The sequence below is a fragment of the Colletotrichum lupini genome, chromosome 9 (genome assembly GCF_023278565.1).
Source record: "Colletotrichum lupini chromosome 9, complete sequence".
Classification (NCBI taxonomy): Eukaryota; Fungi; Ascomycota; class Sordariomycetes; order Glomerellales; family Glomerellaceae; genus Colletotrichum; species Colletotrichum lupini.
This window is the reverse complement of record NC_064682.1, coordinates 4,483,628-4,503,501: the sequence shown is the minus strand read 5'-3', so window position 1 is coordinate 4,503,501 and position 19,874 is coordinate 4,483,628. Positions and strand designations below refer to the sequence as shown.

The window sequence follows — 19,874 nt, the reverse complement described above, 5'->3', positions numbered from 1 at the left end:
ACATGAGCTGCTATGAATGCGAAAGTGTGGCGGGCACCCTTCCCATTACTGATTACATGCGTGGCGGGCTGGGATTGGGCGCAAATGGGTATAGTGTTTGTAAGACTTGGCCCTGCAATTGATACACTGACGTTTATGTGTTCGTATGGATACTTAGGTAAAGATGCCGAGACGTGAAATGAATCAAAAGCTTGATTGGCCTGGCGGTGATAATAAGAAGAATGCCCTACGGAGTACGGAGTAGATGGTCGACCTACGGATTACCTCTCCCGAGGTAGGGGCGTACGGTCTCATTAGTCATTCTGTGCCTCCAGCACCCATTCCAGAAGGTTGTTAGTGTTACAGGTAGCATAAAAACAATATGGGTTGCGGAGACCGAATTCCGTCGTTCGGCTGTGTGTGCGTGTGTGTGACCTTGCGTTGGACAGGGCGTTAGAGAAATGCTAGAGCCTAGAGGGGACTGGTTCGCCCCAAACTTGTACAGTAGAGGCACGGGTCCCTTCAAAGTTACAGAGTTGTTCGCTTTCGCAAAAAAAGATCCTTGATTGGGCCCCATATTGTGGGATACCGATATTGAAGGGGATGCCATTCTCGGATTTGTACGACATTACGAAGTCTCGGCTACTATGGAGGGGTCCTTCCTTGCGGCCGATGAACTGCAGGAGGCCGGGCTGTCCGGACTTTCATTCCTCCACCTTTGGTTGCTTTCTGCCTCCGTGATTTCTGTCATGCTTGACTATGGATGTGTAATCCATGATGTGAATGGCGTCATTTGAGTCAAGCTCTGCATGCCAGTTGTACTATTGGGGGGAATGTACGGATACGCCTCAGGGATACACGTATCTCGGTAGGTATGCACGGCTCACTCAGGTCTCAGGAACGCAAATCCAAACCACAGCCACCGATTGTTGTAGTTTGATGTCTGACAGGACCTCTACGGTCACACGGATTCCGAATACCGAACGCTCGTTGGCTGCATTGAATAGAGGCACTGCGGAGCGCGCACACTCTATCACCTAGTTGCATGAATAATGGCGGGTGCGTAAGGGTATATCGGACTGACCGTCCGCAGTAGATATTAGAGTTGCACCAGATTGTGATTGAGTCACAGAAATAGACAAGAGGGCGGATAACGGGGGAGCAATATGGTTCAGCTGGACGAAGTTGCACTGGGTTGCGCAGAGTTTTGCTACGAATACCGAGCCAGGTAGGTAGGTATCGGTATCGTGAGGCGGCTTTGAGGAGGCATGGAAAGGCTAAAGTAATGACCTGTCAAGAGAGAGTTTATGACTGTGCGGAACGGGTTATGTAGCTTAAGGACCAATGAGTAATCATTGAGACGGACAATGGGGCGCCGGAAGCAGTTTAATGTTTGAGAAGGGCCAACAATTTACGATGCAGGCAAACGGGCTACGGGAGTAAGTTGGACAGTTGGACAGATTGGGAGGATGTGTGCGTGCCTGAAGCTTGGTTTTGAGTGGTGGTGGATCGTGGAAATAGTTTCTTCATTCGGTAAGGACGTCAACAAGCATTGCAAGCATTCTGTGTTAGTTTGGTTGGTTAGGCGTTTGCGCCACCGGTGCGCCTGTGAGGTGAGTGCGCATTCAGTCCGACGCCAAGCAGGGGCCAGCAAGTATCAGTTGATTTTGCCCATGTTCCTCTGTGTGTGTGTTCGGCTCACAATCGAGGGTGAACGGCACCGGGGGGGGGGGGGGGGGGAGAGGGGGCAAAATTGGGGGGTGGGGCCACGGCCGGGGCCGGCGGGGGGGGGGGTGCAGTGGGGTGTGGTTTGTGGCTGTGGGTGGGGTGGGGGGCGGGGGGGGGGGGGGGGGGGGGGGGGGGGGGGGGGGGGGGGGGGGGGGGCAGAAGGTCATAATATCAGGTGGTGCGTATGTACTCCGTATGGCTAGAGAGGAAGCCAAAAAGTCAAATTACGCTCTACTGTGATAAGATAGCCGTGGAAAGGAAAAGCACGGCGACGGGTCCGTGGTATAGATCTCTACGGCAGACGGCAGCGCATGGTTTGGTCCATGGTGCGTGCATACATTTCCGGGAAAGGGGGGTTCAAGTTGTAATTGGATCCACGGACAAGATCCCACGCGGGCCGCGGACACGGCGAGCGAGCGGTTTCGAGTGGGATAAATTATAAAAAGGCATGTTTTGAGTTGGACTACGCGGAATTATGGTCCGTCTTGGAATAGCGGCATCATCTCAGAATTTGAATCCGCAACTCTCTCGACTGAACTGCAACATGGACGAGGGAGTGGTTGGCAGGTGTCGGGTGTGTGCCACCGCCTAGTGCGTGCGCTGTACGAATATTTTGTACCACGGTTCGTATTAACATAGCTACGGAGTACCTAGAGGCTAGATGAAAGACAAGCCGAGGGTGAAAACGTGTACTTTGTATGAAGTAGTAAGGTACGCGGATCTCGGGAGCTACCCAGAGGAATAAGGTAAGCTGTACTCCGTAAGCGGGCGGGAAACAAGGTGCAAGCAAGCCAATGTTCGACGGCCCTGATCACGATGCCGATCGACCTAACGTCTCCCGGACTTTACAGGCTGATCCAATGTCCCAGTGAAAGTGCAAATGCGCCAGGAAAGTAATAGTTTGGCAGGGGGTCCGTGATGAGTCGCGTGGGACGCCGGGCGAAAATTACCAAAAATGCTCAATGGTAGACCAATGAAAGACGCTATTATGGACTGTATGACGGCGCGATATACCCATGCCCTGCCTTGCAAGTGGTGCCAAGTCACGGGTCCAGTTAGGCTGTAGAGTACGCGGAGATACGGAGTACTAGCCAGTGAGGGTCTGATTGAGTCTGAATTACGTTCTGTCAGACCGGTGGGAGAGTCATGCCCAGACTTTGCCATGCAGTCTTTTAGTCCAATGTGTTTGAGAAGAGTCGGAAAAAGATGGGTGAGGTGGCTGCGCATCGATCCGAGGCTTCGACTTCCTCGTAAAGCCGGTTAGGTTAAGAGCGGCGGTGATGTACGTTTTCACACTCGTGTGATGAGATGAGATGAGGTGAAGTGAGGTGAGATGAGATAAGGAGGAGGTGAGCACTGAGCAGTGCAAGTGAGCGACTAGGGTGGTCATTCATATAGCATGGCACGCATGGCAAGCCGCAAGGCCAGGGTACGAATACTTACTGGTGACGGTGATGGTCAATGGTAAGCTGGTAAAGTACGGACAACGGAGTATCCGTAATACACCAACTACATAATCATGGGAGCATGGCGGCCATTGGCCATAGCCTGCCAGGGGCGCGGGGCGCAGGGTGATACGGGGATTTGGCGCAAAACAGATGCCGTGCGGATTGCTCCCGTCTGCTTGGAGGCTGGAGCCCATGGAACCCATGGAGACCTGTAGCGAGCGAGCAGTGAGAGGCGAGCAGCAGGTTCGCTTTCCCCCCTCTTTAAGGGATCAATGGTGTGGTGATGGTGGTGGGTCCCCGGGTGTATGAGAGGGGGAGGGGGGACGACTAAGAGGCTAGAGCCACGGGGATGATGGATCGATGGCAATCTTTTATGTCTTGAAAGTTTTTCTACCTTGCTTTCACGAGAGCGAGAAGGATGAACGGGTCCGGAGATAATCATTAAGGACTCGGAAGTCGGGGGGTGGAACATGGAAGTATGAGCCCGACGGCGTTTGAGAGCGGCGAATTGGCGTGTTTTGGGGGCCCTCGCTGAGGAGGACCCTAATGCGATGAGATGCCCAATGGTGAGGACATGTTCGGCTAATCGGATACGTGTAATACACTACGAGGCGAAGGCCACGGCCACAGTCCAATACTTTTGAGCTGGATTGGGATGAGTTGGGACTCATTGGAAGTTGAACCATCAGTGAATGAGTGTGTGTAGATGTCTTTGGAGAAGCGGGCTTGGAAATGAGTGGGCGTGGCGCCGAGCTGAAGGGGAGCTTAGGTACGGATTCAGCCTACCGTGCCACGAGTGTAATAGGAACACTGTAGCTAAGGCTAGGCATGGGCGTACGAGTGCCCCGTACCTTCGTATGGTAAGGTATTATAACGGATACGCGGTTGAGGAGGGATGGATTGGTACGCCTTACCGTCCGTACTTTGTACCTTAATGAGTGAGTGGGAGCCTGTGAAGCATGTACCTCTGCAGCTTCTGTGACGGGGGTACCCGCCCTTCGGAACGCTACGTCCATTTCAGAATAGGTTTTCCGATGAATGGTGGGCAGCGGCGGATGGCTCCATTGCGTGAGATTCAGGTAATCAGAGTGCGAGAAGAGAATAGTGTTTGAGAAATGGAGAGGCAGAGAGCGAGTGAGAGTGAGACCAATACCAATGCACCTAGGTACCTACCAGGAGTGATGATGAGAGTGAAGAGAGAGATGCGTGGACTTAAGATACGCGGTCAGCCATAGAAAAGTGAATGTAGTACGTACCCTTGTACCTTGTGTCAGCAACTCAAAGTGAATGGAAGGTGAGGTGGCCTGGAAAAGGGTTAAGAACTTAGCAGATACGTACCGATCCCTCCAAGATGCTTGGCCGTAGGGTCGTCCAATCCCAGCCGGGTCTGAGAGAGCAATGTCTCTCTTTCCTTAAAGGCAAGCGGAGGAGCAGAGAAAAAAAAAGAGACAGACAATAATTCAATTTCCTGTGTCCGTAAGAGGTATCCGTACGGCGCAAAGTACCTAGGCGCTGATAAACCAAAAAAGCCCCTCCCCCCAGAAACAGCTTGCATGTGCTTGACACACAACACACCTCACACACGCTCTCTCAGATTATCTATCTCACGACACATGCACACTCTAGCCCAGTCAGACGTACCTTACTCCAGCTGTCTCTAGTCTAGCTTGGTCTGGTACAAGTAGCCACCAAATGAGCACTCTGCCTACGGATACGGGTACTTCCACACGGTATGCTGGTCTTGCTTTTTTCTTCTTTAAAGTATTCATCATTCTTCTCGGCCCATCCTCATTCCACTTGTCTTGCTACACACTCCTGCTTAGACACCGTACACCCATCTCCCTCCCCCCTATGAGTAGGTATTCATTCGTAGGGATAATTGGACACCTCGCTTGTTGTACAGAAAGTAGGATCGTTCTTTCTCTCTCTCTTCGGTTGGCACGGGCTCTGGCTGATTGCCAATACCTCAGAGGATCAGTAGAACAGCAAGCAAGTCAGGTACGTACTTGGCGCTGAGCGGTTCCCATTGCTTTACCTTGCCTTGCCGGGTACCTATCTACCCAGTAAGGTATTGTACGCAGTCTCTCCCTTTACCCTCACTTTGCCTTACAGTCCTTACCTACATTACCCTACCTTACCTTTACTCCCCGGTCTGGTTGGTCCTTCCTCACCTTGTCTATGATGGCATGATAAGACTCGAGAGGAAGCAACGGGCGGCAGAGGCGCGCCTGTCATTCTACGTTAGCTGCCGGTTATTGTGTAGTAGTAATGCCATTCATTGGCAGGCCCAACAGCATTTGCTCTTTCCCAAAACAATGGACTAATTTCCCTCCTTCCTTTCTTTCCATTCCTTGCCCTTCCATACCTGCCCTCCCCATATCCGTACCTTCCCATCCTTTACCTCGCCTCACCTCGAGGTACCTACCTAGGTAGTATTCACCTTACCTTACCTTGCCTTTCTTTCTTTACCTTGACCCATCTTACCCAACATATTTGTCCGTCATTCATCTTCCAGATCCATCCATCACCAGTCATCGCCGGTCACCTTCGCCTTCACCTTCACAGTCACTCGCTGTTTGCATCTTCCTTCTTACCCTTTGTTGTTTGTCATCCTTCTACCGCCTTCTTACCGACCACGCGCCCTCGTTTCTTTCATCTTTTCTTCACCTCCCATACACCCAAACTCTGCGCCTTCCCACACCCCCCGGTCCAAACGACTTCACCTTTCCAAGTGGCAAGTACTGGCGCCCTTGACAGCTCCCAGTTCTATTTTTGATCACCACCATACCGATAGACGAGGGGTCCCGCATCTCTGCATCTGGGATCTGGATCTAATTCATTTTCACTCTATTTCTGCCTGGCAACTTATCCTAACCGGGACCGAGCAGGTGTCCGTACGAACTATCCATACAGGCAATCCCAATAGGCAGACGTCGTTGACTTGCCACCTACACAACTCCACCCACGACCGGACTTCTCGCTACCACCGCCGCACCTGCCTACGCTGCCTGCCTACCAACGCCAAAGTCCCTTTCATCTTAACGACTACACACCGAGCGAGGCCCCATCACCTTTTTTCTCTTTGCCTTTTGTCGACTCTTCATCTCACGATTCCCTTTGTCTCAGAGTCGTCTTCGAGTCCCATCGCCCGAACCCTCTGCGGCATACTGCTTTACAGATCACCTCCTTGCTGCCGTTGCAAAGGATATCGCATCCGTCTGCAAGCTCTAGTCAAGAGTTCCACCCTGACTAAGTGACTAATCATCGACATTATCCGTCCTTCGTTTCGCGGATTACGAATCGCATAGGAAAACTCTCTGGGTAGACTACTTCATTGTGGTCACTGAGTGGATAATACTCCATTCGACCCTACTCACACAGAGGTACTGACATGACCGATATACCACCTTCTTCTTGCGTAATGCCGTTGACCCGCAGGGTTGACATATCTTGAAATGCAGTATCTAATGCCATGTTTGAAATAGGTTCTTGTAGTGGCCGAGTCTCGGGCATGGGTCGTCCAAACTGAGTCAGTCGGTCAACCTACTATCAGCAGAGACCTTGATTAAAACTTCTGCCGAGCGGACGAGACAGACACTTATCCTCGTACAGCAAACTCCATCTTGTCGTCATGGCGAGTATCTCATCTTCCACTGCGACCATATCGCAAAATGGTCAATCGGATCTAGACCAAGACCGTAAACGCTGGTTTGCAGAGTTCGAAGCGCTCAAAGCCCGCTTTGAGGCTGAAAAGGAGAATGTAAACGCCAAATTCACCCAGCAGCAGCGTGACGCCTGCCACGATCTCGACGAGGAGGCCCGCTTCGCCGACACGTTAAATTTGCCACAGAAAGCTCGCGAGCTTCTTCAAAAGTATCAGCACGAACTCCGATCCCATCGATATGCCGCCTGTCAGCAAAGGCGTGATGTCGAGGAAAAGGACCGCGCAAGACGCGAAGCAGACGCTCTTCGAGAACATCACATAGGTTTCCCCGTGCCCGGCAACTACTCTATGCGCAACACCGGTTATCCCCCAAACACTGGCATGCTGGGACGTACGCCAACAAACCCGTCGGCTCAGATTGTTGGCGCGCACGTTGGTCCAGCTGGGCGCGGCTCGCCTTCAACCATGCCGATGAGCACACCTCCCCAGCAGGCACGTCAGCCCCTACCTCAAGGCCCCATGGTGCCAAATCAGCCTATTCAGCAGCGGCCGACAAACGGAATGCCCGGCCACGGCAGCTCGGCCCCGATGCCGTCTCAACTCGACCACCAAGGTCGCCAGTCACAGCAGGTCAACCAGGGCCACCCAACTCAAGGACAGGCCTGGATTCACCATAACCAACCTGGCCAGCAGCAGGTCTCACCTCGAACTTCAGCCTTGTATCACCCGAATCGGCCAGTCAACAACCCGGTGACAAATGGTGCCCCTCGGGTGCTTCCTTCGCAACCACATGTTCCTACATTGGGTAGCAATCATTACGGCCCTCCGAGAGCCGGGTCTGGACAGCCTGTCAATGGCACTCAGCACAACCTAGCCGATCGTAGTAACCGGGTACCTCTGCCGCCCATGAATGCTGGCCCCATGGGTTCTCGCGTGGATAGACTACAGGCGGGTGATGGGAGAAATTTTGCGCAAGGCGCTATGTTACGAGCGGAAGATGGGTTGAGACATTCTGTAGACTCCCACTCTGACCGCCATAAGATGGCCAAGAGGAAGTCGGATGCCAGCGACATGTCATCTAGAGATGCAGATCCGAAGCGCGCAAGAACTGATACGCCACAGTCAATAGCTCCCAGGACGATCACCTTTGCCGAAGTTTACCAGGACGGCAAAGCGGAATATAAGCACAACATCGTCAAATTTGAGGACGTTTTCTATATTCTGCGATGCGACGAACACGGTGTGCATTTCAAGCAGAATGCACTCGCAGCGGCAGCCAAGCACCTCCACGGCGCTTCCCATGGTCATCAGAAGAAGGAGCACAAGTTGGCGGTCGAAACTATCGGATTCCACGTCGTGGATTGTACGGAGGAGCTCGCTGCAATGAACAACGAATGTGTCCGCCTTGCTTTCGAAAATGGTTACAAGCCCCTGAACCAGCTGCACGGCCCGAAATCCGGTGGCAAACGACAATCGGCCGCTCACACGATGGCTCCTGTCAGGGACCCTTCAGTTTCCGATTCATCATTCCAGGCAACCCCCAATAGCGCGGGACCTTACCAAACGAAGTTGGAATCGAGATCACAGGAGGAGAAGCAGCAACGTGGTGGGGATCACATTATGAATCCAATTCCGGGTGATATTTACCACGCAAAATGGCCAAGGAGCAACAAGCTCTACATTGTTATGATACTGGGCTGGACATCCTTGAAGATGTGCGGATGGGATGGCTGGCTCAGCGACACACAGCTTTGCGACAGGAAGATCAGGCCTACGTGCTATACGTACAATGACGAAGGAATTGGTGGCTGGGCGCCTGGTTACGGAGATGGCGAGCCGCGTGAGTTGGATAGGGATGTCCCCGTTCTGTGGTTTGAAAAGAATGGTAACACCAGATTGGGTTGGCTTGGCGTTAAATTCATTCTGAAGCCTTTGCTGCTTGACGACCCTGACCGATCCACCGATCCCTTGGACCCGGCCAACAACGCGAGAAAGAAGTATGCTGAGATCCGTGGGTACGACTCGTTCGAGGCCATGCTGGCCCATGTGCAGGCAAGTCAATCACCGGCAGGAGCAGAATTGGAGTCGACGACAGAGACGGCGACGACGGGGACAATTCCCGCGAAGCTGCCGTCGTTTGCTTCGGCATCGGACTCGGACCCTGTACCCGATGTTGACATGTACGACTTTGGCGACAATCCTCCTCCAGCCGACGATTCGGATGACGAAGACTACGTGGAACCGAAGCGCCGAAATGGCCAGGATTCAGATGACGACATGGCGGATATCGACGAGGGCCCAACTACGCCTCAGCAGCCTCTCAGGCGGAGCACTCAGGAGGTGCGGCCTACGTCGCGGCTGAGCGAGAATGGTTGGATGACGGGGAGATCTGGAGCTGCTGCTGGCACTCGTCTGTCGGCCAAGAAAGAGAAGACGGTGGTCGATAGGGATGATGTGGCAATGGACGATGCTGTCCAAGTAACGCCGTCCAAGGATCAAACCGATAGCAAGGAGAACGCGACACCCGTCACCGCGAACACCAATGGAGGACGTGTTGCGGTCGCCCTTGGAACCCCCGCGACACCTCAGTCAGCATCCGCAGAGATTGCTGTGAACGGGCCGACCTCAGTTCCCAATTCCGCTCCTCAGCCTGATAGCAGCGCGCCTGTGAGCACCGTATCACCAGGCTCGAGCCAGACGACGGTTACATCGGCAACTGAGCGGCCTGCACTTACTGAGATTGCGGGGAGTAAAGCTTCTCAGAGACCAAATGCTCAAGATAGCGCGCATCCGGCGGTAGAGGATGCAAAGCCCCGGCAAGACAGCGAGAACCAGTCTCAGATGGACCAAGCATCAATGACAAGCTTGGCCCAGAGCGCGATGAAGGCTGCTTCCAAATCGCCAAACCTCAACAAGGAAGTTCCCCGTGTAAGCCCCAAGCTGCAAATTGCAGACTTGGTCAACGACACAGCCGGCTCTGAAAATGCAGCCCGTCGGCCTCTACCATCCAAGTCGTCCCCAGGCGCTATTGAGCCAGCGCCACTCCGACACCCATTGCCTCAGAAGCCCAGTCAAGGTGTTCATCTCGATCAAATGACGAGGGCTAGCCAGCAGCCTTCGCCCGCACTTTCGACGAAGAGTATCAAAGAGGCACCGTCGCCGGCGTTGAACGGCCCGTTTCCTCAGCCTCCGCGGAGCGCTAGTGCGGTCAGCGGCGAGAGCGCTGCTCGCCGACCTGATCCTCGCATGAGCATCGCGAGCATGAGCAGCAGCAGTGCTCACGATGACCAGGAACGAGGGGCGATCAAGCAGACGGTGGTCATCAGCACGAGCAACGGCACTGCGTCGGGTAGTAGCACTCCCAAGGTGTTGACGCACGCCAGCTTGGTCAACAGTGAGCAGTGGCGTGCAGTTCGGGCATCGGAGTCACCTCGGGTCACACCTGCGGCGCTTCAATCGCCTCTCATCGACCGAAGTGCAGCGGCGTCTCCTGCTCTAGGAGGCAAGAGAGATGTCGAGAACTTTATCGACGTATCAGAGTTTCACCAGGGCAGTCAGCACTGGGTGCAGCCGGGAAAATTCCTGCGCTTCCACGCCGAGGACGAGTCGAGCAGCATCATGCGAAGCAAGCAAGAAGACGGCATGGAGGCCGTTGTGGATGCTAGTCTGGTCAAGGCAGCAAAGATGGCGGGAACGACAGTGCAGTTGGAGCTCAAGACGGAGAAGGGCGAGAAGGCTGAGCAGAAGCTGGTGTTTGAGGCCAACTCGTTGACGGGCAGCCAACGCGGAGCAAAGCTACAAGCGACCAAGTTCTACAAGTGGCTGTCGGGAAAGAATCCAGACATGCAGCACCTGTATTGAAGTGAGATACTACTGCGGTTGAGGAATCCAAGGGCGGTCGGTGTTGCGTATGACCGACTAACGGCGTCATGGGGTTTAGGCTCTTTTTTTTTTTTTTTTTGCCCCTTCTCTTTTTTCATTGACCGTGAACCGCAATACGGGCCCGGTTATCGGCTGTTAGACTGGCTTTCGCAAGAGATATGGGATAGCCCGAGGCGGAAAGCGATGCTGCTTAATCGCTCGGTATAGTGATTCGGGAGTTTGGGGACAAGGAAAACGTTGGGGATTGTTAGTTGTGGGAGAGCTTTCCGCTGGTATCGAGACGGAGATATGTTGTTAGTTGAGCGGTATCAGGCGCATGCCTGCTTGATTGAGAATTATAGCACAAATTGATATTACATAGTTGAAAACACGTATGAGGGAGAGTTTCAAGAACGTGGTACCGTAGTTTGTGAGTGAAGATGGTGGCGATGAGATTGGGATGTTGATCCGCAGTTCAGTTAGGAGGTTACCTTAGGTATCGGCCATTTGTTATCCGGACTTGAGTCTTGCACTAGAACCCGTCATGCATGCTCACGACTATCCATGCGGGATGAGTTGCAGCTGGGATGGATAGTGGATCAGTGAGTTGCCCGGGGATGGATGAATGGAGGAGGGATGGGAGCTTGGGGCGTCTACGGTCTGGGTTGTGAATTTGCATGTGATTGCCGGGATTGAAGTGAGAGGGCTCAAGTGAGATGTGAGAGGTGGTGAGTGAGAGGCTGGGTGAGATGGAACTGAGTGTGAGCCTGAGCACCGGCCGGAGCTATGCGAAGTACTGGGGGAGGTACCCCAAATATCAGCAGGCACGTGGACGATGACCAGTCGCACCTTACCGGCTTAAGGCAGGTAGGTACCTCAGCCATGGATGGAGCAGCTCCAGCTGGATGCAGCAGCGTAGCTCTCGTCGCAATTCTTCAGCGCTCAACTCAACTTTGCCCGGCTTGATCCATTTCTCGATTCTTTTCTCCTTGTACAACTACTCTCCTATTTCACTTCGCCCTCCTCTATTTCGTCTCTGGCTGCAAATCAACAGGCCAGGCAGTCCGATGCCGATGCCGCGACGGACACTCTAATGTGCGACCAGCGAGCCACTGCGACGACCTGATCCACGACTACCTTACTCGACTACCGTACCTTACGAGTCTACGACTGCCCGCCTGCGACCGAAACCGATGACGTTGCTATCCACAGAGTCAGACAATTGCGATCGAATTCGGCTTTGGGAGGATATGCGCATGCCATTGCAGAAAGCCTCGTTCCCTCCGTTCCTCTAACCCTCTTCTTCAACTATCCTGCGACAACCACCGCTGTGCCCTTTCGCTAGCGAATCCCCCCAACCGCCAATACTTGATCCGAGTCGAATCTTGCATTCTACAACCATCGAGCACGACAACGAAGACAAGAAAGACGTGCAGAAGCCGCAGCGGCCCCGAAAGTCTGCGGAAGCAGTGGAGGACCAAAGACATTGATGGCTGCCTTTGTGAGAGAAGAGACCCTCCCCGAATCACCCCCACCCCCGACCCTCGCCCACCACATCCTTGCCCTGTAGTCTGTTCGTCATTACGGAGCAGCCTGCGGATACCCAGACCTTGAAGCGCACCGGCTCCGCCCTGTTCCGCCGTGGCCGAAAAGAGTGACAGCGAAACGGAGGCGGGCATGTTTGAATGTCTACCTCCCGATCTTGTCTATCTGGCCTTGTTCATGACAGCAACGCTAAGCGTGAGCTGAGCTGAGCTGGACTGAGCTTGGGACAGCTGGTGGGAGCAGATGGCACACAGACAAGACTGAAAGAAAAGACACGGTCACGCCCGTCACGCAGCTACCCCGGTTGTCTCTTGTGTGTGTCTCTCTCTGTCTCTGTCTTTCTGCTCAGCTGCCACTTGCGCTTTGGCATCCTTCAACGCATCAGCCACGTCATAACCTTTCCGCTCGTCTACCCTCTCTATCCGTACACTTTGCCTTCTACCTCTCGTTTCTCCTTTCCCACCCAACCTCGTCACGCATCGCATTCCACCCCAAATGGCATCAAGTCTGCACACCTCATCCCCCCTCCGGCCTCATTGACGGGCGGCTTGCCACGGCTGCATCCATTTACCTACCTACCTACGCATCCATTCTTTGCATAACCCACAGCCAGGCTAACCATTCCGTCACCTGCTGCAGGATACGCCCTGGCTAGTCCACATGTCGACCCCAAAGGCCCACCGCGGCGCCGATGCCGACTCCGGAAACGATCCCTCCCAGGGCTCCGGCTTCGACGGCAACCCCTCCGGCGCGCCGCCCACCTACGCGACCTTCTCCCCCGTCACCCTCGCCGCGACCACTCCAAGCCGATCCTCCCGCCAGTCCACCATCATCGTCCATCAGAAATCTCCCCTCCTCCTAGCCACGCCGCCACAGATCACCCGCGCATTAGCATACTCGCATCCCTTTCTCCTGCCCCTCAATAAGCTTGCCGGGCTGTTGACATGGACGACCGACGATCCGTGGGAGAGCTTCCTCCTGCTGGCATCCTTCTGGGCCATTGTCCTCTATGGCGACGTCGTTGTGCGCATGGCGGGGCCGATCGTCATTGTCCTGACATTGATACTGGGGATGTATGGCAGACGCTTCAGTCCGCTGAGCAGTAGTGGGTGGACAGAGCCAGCTTCCAAGGACCCTGGCGGCGCGCAGAACACCGGAGGAGGTGCAGCCGCGGGCAAGGCACAGAAGTCGGCACCCAAGAGCAGCACGACTACGAACACAACAAAGGGTCACCAACGAGGCGAATCAGAGGCAACGAACACAAGGCACCAAAAGACACTGGACGAGATTGTCGAGACACTGAAGGAGTTCACTGGGCGATGTAACCTCTTGCTGGAGCCGCTTCTCGAATTGACCGACTTTCTGAGCACTCAACGAACCCCTACGTCTGCCACAACACGACCAGCCTTGACGACGCTGTTCGTGCGCATCCTGTTCTGTACGCCTTTCTGGATGGCCTTGACGCTCCCACCATTACGCATCATCACAACTCGACGAGTGGCTCTGCTTTTCGGCACCCTGGTGCTTACATGGCATGCTAGATTCCTGCGAGTCGCCCGGACGCTGTTATGGCGCAGCGCCACAATCCGAAGGACGGCAGCCTTAGTCACGGGCTTAACATTTGAGAAGCCTGTCAAGGCCGTTCCTGTCCAGATCACCGCGGCAGAGAATGGCAAAGTGCAGGCCAAGCCGGCAGCATCGGAGCTCACCAAGGCGCTGCGCAAGCAGTCTCACAGGCATGGCAACAATGCCACGAGCAAGGATGCAGGTGTCAAGTTCACCTTTATTATATACGAGAACCAGCGACGATGGGTGGGCTTGGGCTGGACACAGAGCATGTTTGCCTACGAACGGTCGGCATGGACTGATGAACATAATAACCCTGTGCCGTCACGAGACACGTTTGAGCTGCCCGAGGTGGAGGATGGTAGTAACATGCGCTGGCGGTGGGTGGAAAGGAGCAAGTGGAGGGTTGACGGGGTCCCAGACGACGGAACTGAACCCATTGACTATGACGGGGAACCTGGGAAGAATGGATGGATCTACTACGACAACAAGGTGAGCGAGCTCTGACTATTGTAGCTGAGTGAGTGCTGGAGTGTATGTGATGTGACTAACACGTGCCGGTCAGTGGCAAAACGGACGCCGCGGCTCGGACGGATGGGGGCGTTGGACACGGCGGAGAAAGTGGTACCGCGACGCCGAGCTGGTGGAGGTTTCGGAGGACGAAATGGCGCACGAACTGGACGCCTCACAAGCACCGAGCTCTGCCCGGCCGGGCTCGCCCACAACAGGTCCCCCGGGTCCCGCCTTGACGACGCAGAGGTACAGCACGCTCGAAGAAAAGATGGTTTCCCCTACACACTCGGCGCAAGACCTGACCCTATCAGATAAGGACCTAGAAAGAGAAAAGGACGACACGGCTTCCACTCTCTCGACGAGCTCGGGCGGACGATCATTTTTCAAAGCGCCGTCATTACGACGAAAGGTGACGGATAAGAGCGTCGCCAGCAAAGCCGACAAGGAGCAGGACCGCAGTCGTAGGGCGAGCGAGGCCAAGAGCGAAGAGGAAGCTGCGGCGCTGGGACTCAAGTTGAACCTCGCTTTACAGGGTAAGGAGGGTGGGCAATGGGGAATCGGCGATGAGGCCAGAATGAGTTTGGAGTAAATGGGCGACGACGTCCCCCGGGTTGGCTCAGAATTACGAATGAGTCTTAGTTACTAGTGATTCCTGATTGGGACGGCAAGGTACTATACGGTGCGGTACGGTACGGTACGGTACGGCATACTGCACGGGAGGGGTTGGGCATGGACGCGGCGTTTGTCGGCTGTAGAGTATTCATGATTCGACAAGGGAAGAAGAGTACTTGATGTATGATTTGGGGTGATGAGACAGAAAACACACACGTGTTGTATGTGTGTGTGTATGTGTTTGCAAGTCTACCAGGCATGGCAGGCCGCAGGCTGCAGCAAGTCACTCACTCACTCACTCTTTTTGGCTTTGACATGTGGTTTGGTTTGATGGGAAGGCGGATGTGCTTCCTATGGGCAAGGTACCTTGCTGCTTGCGCACGGGTGTGACCACAAATATGCGTGATGAAGTGTGTGTTATGTGTTTGTCCATCACTCTGCCTTGGGATGGTTAGGTTATCCGTACTGGTCAGTGGTCACTGGACAGGTGAATATGCGCGTGGTGTCGGCTGGACTGGCGGGAACGAGAAGAGTCCAAAGAGGGCGAACGACGATGAGTGGTGCGCAGGCGAGCTGGGCATCGAGACACGGGGTCTTGCGGGTCCGGGGTAACGGGCCTTTGCTGCGGGGGGTCCGAGAAGGGCAACTTTGCCTAGTACCTGACTGGTGGGAGGTCCAGGCCTTTGGGGGGGTGGAGGGGCAGGGCAGAAATAAATAGGTAAGAATAGTGTAAGAGGTGCCTCATTAGGTAGGCAGTGAATACCGGTAGGTAGGGATGAAGGGGAAAAGGGCTGAGGGGGCACGGCACGGGGGGTGGATGGATGATGTGAGATGGAGGGCTCAGGTGCGACGCGGACGGGAATGGTGACGGGGTCAGGTGGTCCGTCGCATGTCGGAAGAAAGGGAGGCCACACAAACCTTTGAAAGGGAGAGAGAGATAGTACCGGTACCTAGGGCCTAGGCAATGCTGGGTAAGTATCCGTAGACTTGTGTAGAATTGTTGGTAAGTAGCTGGTAGATAGGCTGGTAGACTTGTGTGAGAGACAGGAGGAGCCAGCTGAAAAACACAAGAAAAAGGGATACACAGCCCAATGACACCAAGTATCTAATTAAGGGGTTCACGCACATAATTCCGTGATGCCTAAAGTTTCCTGGGGGTTGGAATTTGTCAACGTGTTGTTCCTTGGTTTGTCCACCCCCAATTCAAGCTTGTCTCTTTTCTTCTTCATCACTCAACTTTCTTGAACCGAGTTTCTTACACATATTCTCCTCGTCGGGTTGTGCTTCTGATTCTACCTCTTCTTCTTCTACGTCTTGTTGCAGTTGTTCACTCGTCGCCGACTTTACGCAAACCCGTTGTTGAGTATTATCGAGCACCTATACTCCATCTACTTACCGATCACTCCTCCAAAACTCCAAAATCTACAGGGTAGTTGGAAACGGCGGGCAACTCGCATGTCTACACTGCGTATCCCAACGCTGTTAACCTCGGCACAGTCGAACCGGATTGAGCTCATCAGCCTACGTCTACGCCCACATACTACGCATCCACGGTCGCGATACCGATCCCGATGGAAGCCGCATCTCGCCTCGCCTTGATGGCCATCGTCACCCGGGCAGGAAGCCCGCAACAGCAGCTACGGCAACATCTACAGCAGCAGCGCGTGCCAAAGCAGCATCAACAGCAGCAACGAGACGAAAAGGCGGCGTGGAAACATCTTCACCATCCGCTGGTAACAGTCGTCGAAAATGACGTTGAAGCGCAGGCGGGTCTAGGTGCAAGAGAAGAAGCAGCAGCAGCAGCAGCAGGGGAGGGGAAGAGAATGTTGGGGAACCTGGGCCACCACCACTACCACCACCAGCAGCGTTCCTCGGGACGGGGACGTCGGGGGAGCGCGGGGAGTTCGAGCTCGCGGTCGAGTGACGGGGAGAACGGTGCGATGGCTGCGCGAGGTGGATTGGAGGCCGTTGCGTGGTGGATTCTGATGGGGTTGGAGTTGTGTGTCGTTGGCGGCGTTGAGGGCTGGATCATTTACATGGTCTACAATGCCGGCGGTGATTTTGCGATTTGGAACTGGTGAGTATTCTCTCTTCTTCTTTTTCTCCATTCTCATTCTCCCCACGAAGCATCGAGTATCGTTCGGGGAGCATCGAGTACCTGTCACCCAGGGAGGGTTGGATCTCGATGGAGTCTTGATCTCGTGTCATACAAACAAATCAGGCATAGCTGACGATGACGGCACCCGCAGGTTATCCCAGTTCGCGTCGCCTGCCCTGATGATCCTCCTCAGCGTCTCCCTCTCGGCGGCCCTGCTACGCGGGGTCGGCTGTCTGAACAGGCTTGGGGATTTGGGGTTCCAGGCGGCCGGTCTGGTGCTGGCCACGTTTTGCGCCGTCGTAGTGTGCGCTGGTGTGAGTGGTGTTGAGGAGGGGCAGGGGGAGAACGGCGACAGGTTGGAGAAGAAGGGGGTGCGGGTCGTCGTCGGGTTGGCTGTCAAGATGTGGTGAGTAATTCGTTGCCCTTTTTTTTTTTTTGTCTTTTTTGTTTTTTCTTTTTCTGTCATTCTCTTATCCCATCACGTGTCGCTTTACGACAATATCTCTGGCTGGTCCGGATCAGTCCGTTCGTTGGGAGAAAAGGGATACCTACATGTAGGGATGCATGTAGTTTTGGCCTTGGCTTGGCTCAACACCAGAACCGACATGATGGACTAACGAATTGGGTTTCGCTAGGTTCCTCTTCTTCATTGGCTTCCTGTGTGCCGTGTTCCAGTGGTACAGCGAAGACCAGCAGAGGACAACAACATCTACGACGAACCAGACGCCGCTACTACCAAAGAAGGGGAAGAAGAAGGAGAGGGGCTACGGCACTACCACGGGCGGATTGGCGACCGTCGACGAGACGGTTGAGGGGTTTGTGAGCGACCTATGAGAGGCGCGCGGATGGTCTTCTCCCCTTTTTGCCATTACTGATGATGAATTCTTTTTTCACGAAGAGCATATGCATGATGAGCGCGCGCGCGCGCGCCTACACTACAACTGAGTTCCGCGACATTCCGATACCCCCTTTTTACCCGGTTCCTTTTCATCCGGCCGTGGTACTTCTGCTTTAGCCTACGAGCGGCAACAGCTGTCGTCCTAGATACTGCAATTCTACTGTACTAGAATAGCCTTTTCTTTCGTGTCACTGTCATATATAGCTAGCCTTTTTCTTTGTCAACCTGATGAGATGAGATTACTCGTACCCATCTTACTGGCTGCTTCGCCGGTCACCTCTGCTCGGCATCAATTGATGTAGGACAGATTATCCCACCCGAATGATAGCTACCTTATGCTGCCGTGATTCGATCGCGTTTGATGCCACGACACATTTACATGTGATAGCTGGCCATGCGACAGCCAGCCAGCTCGTCGATACCAGCGATTGCACTGCATGCGCGTCTATACCAATCAGTACAGTAAGCTCACATCTATGTGGCGCGTTGGTACTGGACGACACTCTTTCGCCGATTTTGGCTTTAGTGATGATTGAGGCTCTCGGAAACTTGATACCTGGGCATCGCTGCTCCTTGGGGAGACGAAACGGCAACTTTGAGTTTAATCGGACGGCAGGGCTCGGTTTCGCCGCAGGCGCTTCAAGGGCGATGGAAATGATACTTTTACTGTGTTTCTCGTTTCGTCGGGTTGTATTCCGCCTGCCGAACTCGGTAGTGTTTTCATCATCTCATGATAGCTTTATGGGTCTACGGATTGCTGCCTCTCTGCTCATGAAGCCGTCCATGAAGGTTGCTCGCTCTTCTTCTTGGCTTTTAGTAGACTGCAGTTTGCGGTATCGGTTGAATTAGTTTCCCGTGAGTCGGCTTCCAAGTTGTCAGTCGCGGACCAGCAGGTGGTGGTTCGGCAGAGCATTACTGGTTATCGAATTTAACCTCGTCTGATGATGTTGCCCAAACAATCAAGACGACGTGAGCAACGACCAGCCTCTGACCTTAACGCTACCCCTCTTCGAAACAACGACGTTGATCCTGCCAACTTCAGAAATATGCGCCCCGCGTTAGATGGTCAGTTTGGGGCAAACTTGTCTCCTCCTGACCAGCTCCATCGCATACAGCATGTTGATCTCACTGTCCGTCTCGTTCCCATGGGCCGTCCTGGTCACCGTGGTACGACTCATTGTGCGTGTATCTGGCATACAACGACTAACACTCTCTCGATAGGCATGGGCCTTTGGCCAAGACGCCCCAAGCCCCGGCGCGCCCATCCCGGGCTACGGCATCTTCATCCCACGATGGGAAGTCCCTTCGCCCGACGGCAGCGGCAAGACGCTGTTCTTTCGAGGCACGGTCGAAGAAGTAGCGACCCAGATGCGCGACATGCACCCGAGCTTCGACATTGACGACGAGTTTGGCAAGATTGCCATGCCGGCTATCGGGAAGCGGGCCACCTTTGAGGACAATGACCAAACACTGTGCCACAACTTCAGGGAAGGCAATAGAACGGCTGCACATGTCAGTATCGATGAACTGAGGACCGTTCAGGGGAAGCCTGAGAACGGGGCCGGGCCTGCGAACTGCGGACGGGTTAGTTGTCGGAACGGCACCGCTATCTGGTGGTGCAATGATGTGAGTATCTTGCTTTCCCCTTCTTTGAGGACCTTGTTAGGGTTGGCCTAGCATGATGAAGTGTCTGATACGTTTGTTCGATGCAGGCCAAGAGCACCAAGCAGATAGATTCGTTTGGCGACATTGCCGACGGCGCTCAGCGCGTCTTGTCAAAGTGCAAGGACAAGCTGGATGCCAATCAAGGGCAAGGTATGACTGTCAGCGGTCAGGCTTTCCACAAGGATAGTTGGAATGTTGTTGTCCGAGGCGGAGACAACTGCGATGATGCAGGTGTTATGATGAATCCCAAAGGCTCTCGGAGGCTTTTCAAGGCGTAAGCGCCTTGAAACCAGTCGC

At 54.2% G+C, this 19,874-nt stretch overlaps 5 protein-coding genes across 5 annotated transcripts; 4 read left to right on the top strand and 1 right to left on the bottom strand.

Annotated features, from left to right (window-relative positions):
• Positions 1-293: 293 nt before the first annotated feature.
• On the bottom strand, positions 294-4,710 carry CLUP02_17165 (uncharacterized protein; the record flags this gene model as incomplete). Its single annotated transcript, XM_049296080.1, has 20 exons — positions 294-393; positions 462-522; positions 569-656; positions 696-800; positions 894-1,009; positions 1,064-1,169; positions 1,438-1,466; positions 1,578-1,660; positions 1,943-1,999; positions 2,232-2,295; positions 2,401-2,514; positions 2,658-2,926; positions 2,994-3,063; positions 3,151-3,364; positions 3,550-3,698; positions 3,794-3,908; positions 4,121-4,324; positions 4,377-4,412; positions 4,494-4,542; positions 4,610-4,710. The coding sequence occupies 20 exons, from the start codon at positions 4,708-4,710 to the stop codon at positions 294-296; spliced, it is 2,130 nt and encodes a 709-aa protein (XP_049153227.1).
• Positions 4,711-5,423: 713 nt separating this feature from the next.
• On the top strand, positions 5,424-6,412 carry CLUP02_17164 (uncharacterized protein; the record flags this gene model as incomplete). The annotated part of the gene is made up of 2 exons (XM_049296079.1): positions 5,424-5,572; positions 5,671-6,412. 2 exons carry the CDS (start codon positions 5,424-5,426, stop codon positions 6,410-6,412), a joined length of 891 nt encoding a protein of 296 aa, XP_049153226.1.
• Positions 6,413-6,546: 134 nt separating this feature from the next.
• On the top strand, positions 6,547-10,680 carry CLUP02_17163 (uncharacterized protein; the record flags this gene model as incomplete). The annotated part of the gene is made up of 3 exons (XM_049296078.1): positions 6,547-6,573; positions 6,641-6,684; positions 6,768-10,680. The coding sequence occupies 3 exons, from the start codon at positions 6,547-6,549 to the stop codon at positions 10,678-10,680; spliced, it is 3,984 nt and encodes a 1,327-aa protein (XP_049153225.1).
• A 1,722-nt stretch (positions 10,681-12,402) lies between these two features.
• Positions 12,403-14,893, top strand: CLUP02_17162 (integral peroxisomal membrane peroxin; the record flags this gene model as incomplete). The annotated part of the gene is made up of 3 exons (XM_049296077.1): positions 12,403-12,420; positions 12,865-14,283; positions 14,357-14,893. 3 exons carry the CDS (start codon positions 12,403-12,405, stop codon positions 14,891-14,893), a joined length of 1,974 nt encoding a protein of 657 aa, XP_049153224.1.
• Positions 14,894-16,487: 1,594 nt separating this feature from the next.
• Positions 16,488-19,855, top strand: CLUP02_17161 (uncharacterized protein; the record flags this gene model as incomplete). The annotated part of the gene is made up of 12 exons (XM_049296076.1): positions 16,488-16,993; positions 17,044-17,090; positions 17,138-17,420; positions 17,650-17,833; positions 17,913-18,014; positions 18,151-18,184; positions 18,301-18,701; positions 18,785-18,830; positions 18,897-18,981; positions 19,013-19,079; positions 19,134-19,538; positions 19,625-19,855. 12 exons carry the CDS (start codon positions 16,488-16,490, stop codon positions 19,853-19,855), a joined length of 2,391 nt encoding a protein of 796 aa, XP_049153223.1.
• Between the last annotated feature and the right edge of the window lie 19 nt (positions 19,856-19,874).